The 12,041-nt window shown below is 53.2% G+C and overlaps 1 protein-coding gene and 1 long non-coding RNA gene across 2 annotated transcripts in view; both read left to right on the top strand.

Annotated features, from left to right (window-relative positions):
* LOC147647078 (uncharacterized) overlaps positions 1–12,041 on the top strand; it is an 813,449-nt gene that overhangs the window by 110,784 nt on the left and 690,624 nt on the right. The window lies entirely within an intron of this gene.
* Positions 1–12,041, top strand: part of LOC147647105 (uncharacterized) — a 94,581-nt gene that overhangs the window by 28,700 nt on the left and 53,840 nt on the right. Inside the window, exon 3 of the mRNA XM_086872384.1 lies at positions 3,285–4,062. Coding sequence (XP_086728510.1) covers positions 3,285–4,062 — 778 coding nt within the window. The remainder of the gene's footprint in view (positions 1–3,284; positions 4,063–12,041) is intronic.

Raw genomic sequence — 12,041 nt, 5'->3', positions numbered from 1 at the left:
AGGGTGGGAAGCCTCTGTACCCTGGTCGGTTTTGCTTATGCTTTAATCATACTTAATTACTAGCAGATTATATATATACATTTTAATTTTTATTAGACTGTAGTATTTTACTAAACTGTATTCTTTTATACGACATTACTATTCAATTTAGTAAATTGTATTCATTTTTAATTAAACTGCCATTAACCCAAGGAACCTAGTTGTCAAAATTCTAATTTCATTTATAACAATATTTTAACAAAGAAGGCTGTTACAACAACATTGGTATTTACCAAACATGACACAACATGAGCTATATTAACAAAGAAGGCCCCTTACGGTGACAACATTCTACTGTTCAAACTGTAAAACATCTTTGTGTACTGATCAGGAGGTCACGATTTGCTCTTTACAATCCTGATGCTGAATGTCTCCTGAGGAGGTCTGGTCACAGAGAAGAATGAGCCCCTTGTGGGCTGCCCCTGTTTGGACAACCTGCTCCTCACCCCGAGCCTCAGCATGTCTGACATCGCCCACCTGGGACTGACATCCCAAAACATTGAAAACATTTCTCTTTATAATTTTTCTTTATAATTAAAAACTAATTAATTAATAAAAATAAATTTTTAAGTTTATAATACTATTATTCTGAATTTTTATAACCTAATTTTTATATTTATATAAAAGAATTGATACATTTTGCGCAACTAAAAACATTATCGGTCCTTGGTTCCAAGTACCACAATTCCCTTCATTAATTAATTGGTCACTATTTCTCCCTCTTTATGCTAATTACACATATTTTTAGTCCTTTGATCATCATTTTTATCATTTTCTCAGACAGGGTAAAAGGGGCCACTTTGGGGTCCATGGGGACTTTTCTGAGGAACATTTGGGGCAGTTTTGGGTCGGGGGATGGAACTTAGAGAGAACTTGGGGGTCTGGAGGACACATGGGGAGCCGGGAGGGCACTTGGAGCGGCATTTAGGGATTCTGTGGGACAATTCGGGGTTCGGGAGAGCACTTGGGGGTCCAGGGGGGCACTTGGAGGTCAGGGAGGGGAATCTGGGGGCCCTTCGGGGTCCGGGCGGGCACTTGGGGGGCTGTAACGGGGAATCTCTGGGTCGCGGGGGATGATGGGAGTTGTAGGCGCCGGTATAATGAGGCTTAATGGCGCCGCGGAGCATCACGGGAGTTATAGGCGCAGTTCAAATGGGTTCCGGTGGGGCGCGAGGCATGACGGGAGATGAAGTCCCGGCTGGAATAGCGCTCTATGGGTGCCGCGGAGCATGATGGGAGCTGTAGTCCCGGAAGTGGCTCGGAAGGCGCGCTCGGCGGTGTGGGGAAGCCCTTGGAGAATATTTTTGCGTCCGAGCTGCAGGTCCTCGGGGCGAATGTACACGGCTCGGGAGCACTTGGGGGGAACCTGCGGAGCTGTGACCGGGCTCTTTAGGGCGCGGGACACGGCAGGAGGTTTGGGCGCGGAACTGTGTTGTGGGATGATGGGAGATGAATTCCCAGGAGTGGCTGGAAGGGGAATCTGTGGGGTCGGGAGCATTCAGGGATCCAGGGACACTTTGCGGGGTCCCGAACGGGCGCTGAGGGGGCACTCGGGGATCCTGAAGGGTCTGGGGGACACATGGGACATATGGGGGGCGATCCCGGGGTTCTGGGGAGCGCAGGGCATATTCCCAGTTCCTCACAGCCTGGTCTCAATTGCCCCCTGGCGGCTCCTACTGACTGCCAGTCTGATCCCAGTATGATCCCAGTATGATGTCAGTACACAGCCAGTGCAATCTCAGCCACTGCCAGGATGATCCCAGTACAAACCAGTCCCTGCCAGTGCTGCCACTCCTGGGATCCCCCAGCCCTCTCTGTGTTCCCCGGTCCCACATCTCCCCAGAGGAGCCCCAAGGGCTGGCAGTCCCCAGCCAGGCTCCCCAGCCAGCCCCAGGTTGGATCTGCAGCCCCCAATTTTCCCAGTTTCCCTCTCCTTTTTCCCGGGCCGGGTTCCCCCCGTCCCCAGCGGGTGGGAGCAGCGGAGAGCCCCGCGCTGCCCATCCCGACCTGTCCCGGCTCCATCCCCGCTCCTGCCGTGGGCTGTGAGGGGTTTGGGAACGGGGCACCGAGGGTGTCGCTGCTCCTGGGGGAGGAGGAGGAGGGATGGAAGAGGAGGGAGGAAGGAGAGAGAGAAGGGATGGAAGTAGGAGAAGGAGGTGGGGTTATGGAGGAAGAGGAGGAGGAAGGATGGAAGGGGAGGAGATGGAGGAAGAGGAGGGACAAAGGAGGATCAGGGAAAGGAGAAGGAACCACAAGGTTGAGCACTCCTTGAATTCATAGCCCCCTCCTGTGGGATCATCACCCACCATCCCACAGGTGATGGGGGAGTGGGAGCTTTGCCCAGATATCCTGGGGGTTCCCTGGGTTGGGTTTATTTTGCGGGGGGGGATGTTTGGAGAATGTGGAACTCCCAAGCTGAGTGGAAAATCCTACTTGGGGGGACACTGGGGGGTCTCACCATCCCTAAGTGGGGAAATGGAAACAGGGGGAACTTTTTGGATTCCTGGCACTCCCAGCAGCCTGGGGATGGTAGGGACCGAGCAGACAGGTTGTCCCCAGTACAAGCTTGACTCCCAGCAGCTGGGACAGGGGGGAACCCTTGAACCTTCTCTCCTTGAAGACAGGGGAGACTAGAGATGGGGAACTCCTGGGAGGCATTTTCAGGGCTGAATCTTGGTGTTTTTTTGAGGTTTTATGGACCCCAGATGTCCGGTGACTTCTAGAGATGAGCTTGGACAGAGGGACCTTCAAACTCAATGTCCTCATCCCTTGTATTTCCCCAAACCAGGATTTCCCATTCCCAAACCTTGGCTGGATGGAGAAGGAGGCTGTGAGGAAGAGGAAGATGCTCCAGGACACCCAGGCAGGTGAGGAGGAAGTCAGTGCCCCTTTCCCCCTCTCTCCTGCTCCATCTCCCAGCCCAGCAGGGCCCCTGGCTGCAGGACAACCCCGCTGCCGACGCCGTCCTGCCGGGGACGCACTGGGGGGATCTCCTTCCCCTTCCCTCTGGCACGGAGGCAAATCCCATCCTCTCCTTGTCCTTCCTCCCCCAGACAAGGAGCTGAGGATGGAGACCAGGGAGGACAAATCCCCACGGCAGAACCTCATGGAAGAGGCTGAATTGAGCAGCTCCACAGCACAGGAATCCAATGGGGAGGAAAATCCCCAGAGATCCCGCAGGAGGAGGGGCTCCAAAGCCATCCCAGGGTGCTCTGAGGAGGGAAGACCCACCCTGTGCCGGGAAGGTGGCCGGAGATCCAGCCGGGACTCTGAGCTGGTCGTCCATGAGCAGCTTCAGGATGGGGAGAAGCGCTACAAGTGCTTGGAGTGTGGGAAGAGCTTCAGCCAGAGCAACAGCCTGATCTGCCACCAGATGATCCACACTGGGGAATGGGCCTATGAGTGTGGGGAATGTGGGAAGGGCTTCAGCTCTAACTCCAAACTCATCCGTCACCGGTGCATCCACACTGGGGAGAGGCCCTATGAGTGTTCTGAGTGTGGGAAGAGGTTTCAGAGCAGCTCCACTCTCCTCAGGCACCAGCGGATTCACACGGATGAGAGGCCCTTCCGCTGCCCTGACTGTGGGGAGGGCTTCAAACAGAACTCCAACCTCATCACCCACCAGCGCATCCACACTGGGGAGAGGCCCTACGAGTGTGGGGAATGTGGGAAGAGCTTCACCCGTAGCTCCAGCCTGATCTGCCACCAGAGGACCCACACTGGGGAGCAGCCCTATGAGTGTGAGAAATGTGGGATGACCTTCAGATGGAGGTCCCAGCTGACCATCCACCAGATGATCCACACTGGGGAGAGGCCCTATGAGTGTCCCGAGTGTGGCAAGAGGTTTCAGACCAGCTCAGATCTCCTCCAGCACCAGCTGATTCACACAGATGAGAGGCCCTTCCGCTGCCCCGAGTGCAGGAAGGGCTTCAAGGACAACTCCAACCTCATCAGGCACCGGCGCATCCACACCGGGGAGAGGCCCTATGAGTGTCCCCAGTGTGGGAAGAGCTTCTCAGACAGGTCTGCTCTGACCAGACACCAACGGAGGCACCAGTAAGGGAAGCCCTGCGAGTGCCCCAAGTGCAGGAAGAGCTTCATGTGGTGCTCCAGCTCCATCCCCCATCAGAGGACCCACGTTGGGCAGAGCCCTGATGACCCACGTTCCCAGTGATTTGCATTGGGAACACACTGAGATGATTGTCATTTTGATTTGGCCCTAATTTTCTTTTGATTCATCTTCATCCCGTTAAAACAGACAAAATTGGGGTAAAAGTCTACAGATTCATCAAGGACATCTAAAACCTCACTTTTACTAGTGCTTGAAGGGAATCTGGTATTCAGGGAGGTAATGGGGAGGGTTTTGGGGGTATTTGGTGTATTTGTCTCCATCTCTTGTCACTCAAGGAGATGAGCGAGTTCTATCTGTCACCTCAAAACCACTCAGTGCCATTGAAATCTACTCAATCCCACCCAAAATGACTGGATTCCACAGTCCCTCAGGGTGTGTTGCCTTAAGTTTTAGCTTTCATATTTTTCAAATTCTGCACTGCCTGGGTTTGTAGTTTTGAACTTCCTATTAAGTGTTAGTGAGCTCTCTTCACAGAGTAGGTAGACAAAACAATTCCTTTTCTAGCTTGATACCAAGGACAATTGTTACAAGTTCCATGCCCAAAAGCATAAACAAGGGTGGACTGAAGAGAGAAAACAAGAAGGATGTGACTTCCTCATCTGAAGCTGTAATTGGACAATGAATCCAAATATGCAGATGGACCTAAACTTCTAAAAATGTGAGACCTTGTGATGAGTCGTCCATTTTTGTGACCATTTTTGGTCCATCCTGGGTGTAGCCCTGGCTACAAGTACAGGTTCTTGTACTGCCCAAGGTGTATCCTTTAAGGCCTTCTAATAAACTTTATTCTTAACTCTGTCCAGCCTCTGTTCTAGGTCAGCCTTCTGAAGGCATCAGGTGGAATGGGGTTGGAAGGGGATTGGGTGAAGTGGGATGCAAATCAGGAGGGGTGAGATGGGCATTGGGTGGGGCAGGATGGGTGGGATGGAGTTTGGGAGGTGTGAAATGGGGGAAATAGGACTTGGGAAGGGGGTCTTGATGTCCAGCAGGGATGGGATGGGTTGGGGTTTGGATTGGGGAGGTGGGGTGGGGTCTGCAATGAGACAGCCAAAGTTTGGGGATGATGAATGGAGGGGAAACCCGTTAGTGAGTTTTGGATATTTGGATGTTCCCAAAGAGATTTTAAGGTATCTCACATTTCTCGGGAGGTTTTGGGGCACTCCCCAGCTCTTGGGGTGTTCCTGAGAGCAGCTCCATGGAGCCCCATTGCCAGGGCTGGTTGCCATGGGCACGAGCTCAGAGCTGTAGCCAGAGTGCGTTGCCTCAGCGCTGGAGAGCAGAGAAATGATGAATGGCCCCAGACATCTCCAGGGTGTGTTTGGGGGCAGAGCAAGTTCTGCCTGTGTGGGGCGGTCACTGCCCCAGCCCAGCCACTGCAGCCTCTGCTCCAGCCCCAAAGTGGCTGCCAAGCCCCTGGCACCCCAAAAACCCCAGCTGGGAGAGGGAGCAGAGCAGGTGAGGCTGTGACACGGGTGTGACACTGACATGTGCCACGGCCCTGGAGCTCACAGCAGCTGAGATGGCGCTGGATCCAAGGCTGACTGTGGATCTCTGTCCCTCTCTCGCTTCTCCTGACTTCCAGTTTTCAAAATCTGGATAGCTTGAAGTTGGATGGGTTGGACGAGTTGGCTCAGTCTGTGCTTAGTGAAGTGATTTCCTCTAATTGCATGCAGCTTTATGATTTCCCAAGTACCTAATTCTCTAAAGTTTGCAGCTGAAAGTTTGTTCCCCATCCTCCTGAGAAGTTTGTTGTTTTCTCCCATGCACTGCCCGAGGGGATGGAGGTACCTCAGGTCCCTTTCCAGCAGGGCCCGAGCGAGCTTGGGGCACAGCACAGGAACTGCAATGCTGAGCCAGGCCTGGCTGGGTTGGAGGAAGCAGAAAGGCCAAGCCCTGAGCCCAGGCCTGGCCCAGCAGGGCCTGTCCCTCACGGGTGGCTCGGGGCTCTTTGTGGGGCAGTGGGATGTGAGGGGCAGCAGGGACAAATGCCATAAACCTGCGAGCCCTGCCAGCCTCCTCAGGGAGGGCCGAGGGAGGAGCAAAGACCTTCCTGGGGCTGTGCCCTGGGCCAGGAGGGATTGTGCCAGTGGAGTTGACCCTAAATTTCTTCTCCCAGGCAGCTTTAGGACATGGAACATGGAGAAGCCAGAGCCAACTCTCAGCCTTCCACAGTCCTCCAGTAGAATCCTGTGTGGGGAGCAGCCTGGGAGCAGGGTTTGTGTGTCAGGGGAGGGGAATTCAGAGCCCTTTTCTCCCCCATGGCCTGAGGATCTGCATTTTCAATGGCTCTGCAGCTGCCAAAGGGGCCTTTTTCACCCAGCTGAGAACAGTTCTGCTGATAGCCTGTCCTAAACCAGTTTTTCCTGCAAATGTGCCTATGAAGCCTCATTTTTTGTAGCCTCAGGTCTTGTGTGCATGCAGGTGTCTCAACTGAAGGGTGGAAAGGATCTGCTGGGAGGAGTCCCCTTTATCTTGTTTCTTTGGTGGTTTTAATTTTATTTTTTTTAAATTATCTCCCCCAGTGAGCTGTGGGCAGAGCTCTGTAACTGTGTGTGACACTTGTCTGTGGCACTGTGGGGGTGGCCAAGGGCACCTTCCCCGAGCTGTGTGCAGAGGAATCCACAGCAGCCCAGGCCGGGGGTGCTCAGTGGCCGCTCAGTTCCGCTGACTGGACGCGGCTCTGGCCGCTTCCCTTGGAGCGTCTCCAGGGAGGGAACGCTGGGGCTGCTGGCCCGGCTGTGCTGTCACTGCCAGGGGAACGCTGGGGCTGCTGGCCCGGCTGTGCTGTCACTGCCAGGGGAACGCTGGGGCTGCTGGCCCGGCTGTGCTGTCACTGCCAGGGGAACGCTGGGGCTGCTGGCCCGGCTGTGCTGGCACTGCCAGGGGAACGCTGGGGCTGCTGGCCCGGCTGTGCTGGCACTGCCAGGGGAACGCTGGGGCTGCTGGCCCGGCTGTGCTGTCACTGCCAGGGGAACGCTGGGGCTGCTGGCCCGGCTGTGCTGTCACTGCCAGGGGAACGCTGGGGCTGCCCCGCTCCTGCCCCACCCCATCAGCTCTGCCAGCGCCTCCAGGGGACACAAAGGCTGAGCCCAAGGGTGAGAGTTGCACAAGGGGCTGAGCTGGCATCTGGGACCCATTGGGATCATGGAGTGCAGCCCCCGGCCCTGCACAGACACCCCAACAATCGCAGCCTGTGCATCCCTGGCAGCGCTGGCCAAAGGCTCCTGGAGCTGCGGCAGCCTCGGGGCCGTGCCCATTCCCTGGGGAGCCTGGGCACTGCCCCAGCCCCCTGGGGGGGAAGAAGCTTTTGCTCATCTCCAGCCCAGCCCTGCCCTGGCCCAGCTCCAGCCGTTCCCTCGGCTCCTGTCCCTGCTCACCTGGGCAGAGATCAGAGCTTGCCCACAGAAGCTGTGGCTGCCCCTGGATCCCTGGAAGTGTCCGAGGCCAGGTTGGACGGGGCTTGGAGAAGCCTGGGATAGTGGAAGGTGTCCCTGCCCATGGCAGGTGGTGGAATGAGGTGAACTTTAAGGTCTCTTCCAAGCCAAGGCATTCTGTGATTCTGTGATTTTGGGAGAGATGCTGAAGCTCTGGCTCAACTTTATCTCAGCAAATGTCTGGAGCCAGCAGCAGCCATGGGTGGGATCATCTCCTCCTCCCTCTCGCTGTGGCTGTAACTCACCCAAGGGCAGTGTCATAAATGAAATTGAAATTTGGGCGACTAGGGCTATTGAGTTAACAGCAGTTTAATAACAAGAAAAAAAAATGATACAATTTAGTAAATTGAATACAAGAATACAATTTAATAAAAGAATACAATTTAGTGGATTGAAGAGCAATTTGATATAGATGGAATACAATTTAATAAAAGAGTATAATTTAGTGACTATATTCATATTCAATAAATTCACTATTCATATGTATGAATATATATATGAATATAGCTTTCCAGTAAATATGATTAAAGCATAAGCAAAACTGACTGGGGTACGGAGAGGGCTTCTCAACCCCCTTACATATGAAATAAAGCAATTCAGACTAAACTTATATACTGTATGCTTATACACATTCATTCATGTTTCCAGTAAGTCTCCTCCAATTTCTAATTCTTTAATTTTACATCACTGTTCTTCATGGTGCATGCTTCACTTGTTGCTAAGGGGTCTTCAGTCTTCTTTTGGTGGTCTTTTGGACGAAGGCTTACACTCATCCTTGTTGTCCTCTGGATAACCTTACAGGCTGTGTGTGTGTCCTAATCCTTGTGTTATGTAAATAAGCATTGTGCTCCACTAATTAGTCTTATATTTTATAATTTTCAGGCCCTATGCCTAAAGTTGTTCCAACTTTATCCATCTCAAGGTCGATTTTGTCTTAAGACATTTCTTATCTCAAAACTACATCCTGTACCTTAATTTTAACATGTAACATCTGTAGAGGGGTACATCTGCCTTGTAACACCAATTCCTTTGATTGCTTCTAATAATAACTTTTCAAATAGTTACACTTTAGTTAGCACAAATCATTTCCATTTATTACAGGAGGGTGTGGAAACAGGAGCATTGTTTGGTGTGGCCTCCTCTCTGCCTTTCACACCTTTCAGTGCTTTGAGCCAGCCAAGAGCTTTCTCCAGGAGCGCAATGAAGCAGCTGTTGCTGCTCCCAGCTCTGGCTCTTCCCAGTCTCTGCCCCTGCCTGGTTTTGTCCCTCTTGCTGTGCCCTCTGTTCCCCCAGGGGGCTGCCCCAGGCTGAGGGATCAGATCCAGGCACTGCTGCTGCTCCCTGGGGACCAGCCCCAGTTTGGTTGTTGCTGTCAGTGCCAGCAGAAGCGGTGGCTGGAGCAGCGGGTGCTAACAGTGGCCCAAGGCCCGGGGCTGGAGGGGTCCCTGGGCTGGGGCTGGGAGGGAGCTGCCCCTTGTTCTCCCTCTGCCTCCCGCAGAGCTGGGCCGGGCACAAGTCGGGCAGCAGAGCCAACAGGGAGCCTGCGAGTCTCTTGCAGCCGTGCCTGCTCAGAGTTTGGCCTTGGAGCTTCAGGTGGGCAAAGGCAGCTGCTCTGCTCCCTCTGCGTGTGCCCGTGTTCAGCAGTGCTGCTCCATCAGTCTGTGCCCAGCAACGGGGAAAAGCCTCAGCCCTGCAGGGCCAGGAGCTGCCGGGCTCTGCCTGAGCAGCTCAGCCAGCGGGAAGGGAGCTGCTCCACACGGGAACCAGGAGCAAAGGACGTGCCTTTTCTAGGACATGGTTTCTGTAAAAACAAAAAACAAAGCAACAAAAACAAACAAAAAAAATACGAAAAAAATATGAAAGATAAAAATTACTCCCAAATGTGTAGTGAAAAATCTTCTATAACTCCGGAGTAAGAAAGAGGTAACTGATCTTTTGAAAAAGAGAACTCAGCTTTGATTTTAGTTACTTAGTTTGTACACGTGGAAAGGATCCATTAGCTGCCTTCCTTTACAGATTTTATGGATGTTTTCCAATATTAAGATATTTTGCACTGCAGTTAAAGGAATAGGAAATTGAAATACATGTTCTTCATGACTGTGTCTTGAGTGTAAATATTTTGCAGTTTGAAACTTGGACCTCAAGTGTTGCAAATGGAAGTGATAAATCCCAATGGACTGAGGGAATGCAGCTTTTCCTATGGGATGTGCAGCACTCCAAGGACTTCCTCAGTTGGGCTGTGGCTGCTTGGAGCTTTGTCCTGTGCCACTCTGGGATGTCATGAAATGGGACTTCACCTGCCACCAGCCCAGGTCACGCTCTGCCACCCCAGCTCCTTGGACCTTGTGTTCCCAAAGAAGACACAAGGTGTTTCTGCTGCTCCACCTTTGCACAGATCCACAGAGAGCTGGGATTATCCCAAGTCTCGTGTCTCCATTGTGCCATATTCCTAAAGAACCAGCAGCCCATCCCGACAAATATGGTGAGTTATGTGGATGGTTGTCAGCTCCCTTTCCTGCCTAGAAATCCTGAAACTGCTTCTAAATGCTGTTCCCTTCAGCTCTTGGACACCTACTGACACAGAGCTGGGAAAAAAATGCCCTGGCCATGGCTTACAAGGTGAGTTCTGCCAAAGTTAGAGCTCTGTGGGAAATCTCTATCCATCCCTATCCTTTTAATATATCTGTACGTGGGGGTGTGCATGGTTGTGTCTTGGATGGAAAGGAAGGAGTGTGCAAACAACGTGACTGACACTTTCACTCTCTGTGTTCATTCCATACTCATGGGTACCAAGATATTATGGAAACCTTTGGAAGGACAGACCTTCTGTCCATGGATACAGAGACATCCAAGAGCCCCTGGCACAGACAGACCCTTCTGTCCATGGATACAGAGACATCCAAGAGCCCCTGGCACAGACAGACCCTTCTGTCCATGGATACAGAGACATCCAAGAGCCCCTGGCACAGACAGACCCTTCTGTCCATGGATACAGAGACATCCAAGAGCCCCTGGCACAGACAGACATTGCTGCTCTTCAGCCACTGACAGGATGAGTCCCTGAGACTGGGGCTTGGTCTTCCTCGTGGTGAGGGGCATGAAGGAAGGCTGCAGTGTGATGGAGACTGTGATGGGCTGGGAACTCACTGGGGGAAAGGAGGGAGCAGTTGGGAAGTAAAAGGCAGGTGTGGGGACAGAACTGTTCAGAGAAAGGCTGAGCTACAGCTTGAGCAAGCTGAAAAATGTCATTTGGGGTCATCCCAGATGGATTTCATTTCAGAAGTTATGGAACAAGTTTAATTTTTGGGGGGTGTCATGTTTTCCCTTGGAGGTGGACACTCTGCAGACTTGAGCTGCATTGCCAAAATGCTCAAGTCTCTGCTGCAGGTCACAGCGTTTCTTCTTTGGCTGATCCCGGCCCGGTGCTGAGCCCAGCAGAGCCCTGGCAGAGCCCAGAGCAGCCTCAGCATCCGCAGAGCCCGGCTGCAAGGAGAGAAAGCAGAAACCGCCCGTCAGCTGAAGGCTCCTGTCCCCTTGTCCCAGCCAGCCGCGGTGCCCAGGCCATGCTGGCCGTGCTCAGAGCTGGGCCCAAAGCTGCCCATCACTGCTGCCTTGGGGAGCAGAGCAGGAGGGCAGGACATGTGCCCAGCCTGCAGCCAGCCACGGCAGATCCAGCCCCTCAGCAGCTGCCCAGAGCGGGATGCTCCTGTGCCCGCTGCCATCTCCCAAAAGCTCTTGTCCCAGCCATGCCAAGGAGATGAGGACCCACCTCACACCATCCGCTGCCACAAGTAAAGCTGGTCCCAAACCATGTCCTCAGTCTTCTCGAAGGGCACGGCCCATCCACGCCACAGCTGGTCCCAAGCACTTCCTGATCCAGACTAGACCCCACCTAGAACGCTTCCTTTAGAAAAACAAACAACAAATTAATGAAAATAGGTCACAGACAAAAAGGGGAAACAAGAAAAATGGTAAAAAATCTTATCTCTGACTGGAGCTTGAGGAAGGCTCAACCCCTACATTCTAGGGAAAAACCCACCCATGGGTGAGGGAAGCCCATGCTTTCTCCCTTTCCCCCTGCACTGTCCCCCAAAATCACGGTGATCCCAAAGCAAAGCAGGGGAGTGGAGCAGCCCAAGCCCTTCCTTGCCTGCACAGCAAAGCAGCCGTGCTCAGGTTCTGGAGTCCCACCTGTGCTCCTGCCATGGGGGTTTGTTTGTGTCGGGCTGGCTGCCCCAGCCCCAGCCTGGGGCACGGTGGGTGCTGGGGGCTGTTGGCAGGGCCAGGAGCCCACTCCCATTTCGTAACCACCCCAGCCCACGTCCCCAGCCCTGCCAAAAACCAGCTGGGCAGCCACTGAGGAATCAGTTGCATCTGCCCCAGCAAAGGGGAAACCTTTGGTTCCCAGCCAATGCACAAATCTGGGAGCATCCCCC

Source organism: Cyanistes caeruleus, unplaced genomic scaffold (assembly GCF_971803275.1).
Source record: "Cyanistes caeruleus unplaced genomic scaffold, bCyaCae1.hap1.1 HAP1_SCAFFOLD_65, whole genome shotgun sequence".
Taxonomy (NCBI): domain Eukaryota; kingdom Metazoa; phylum Chordata; class Aves; order Passeriformes; family Paridae; genus Cyanistes; species Cyanistes caeruleus.
This window is presented reverse-complemented; position numbering and strand designations above follow the sequence as displayed.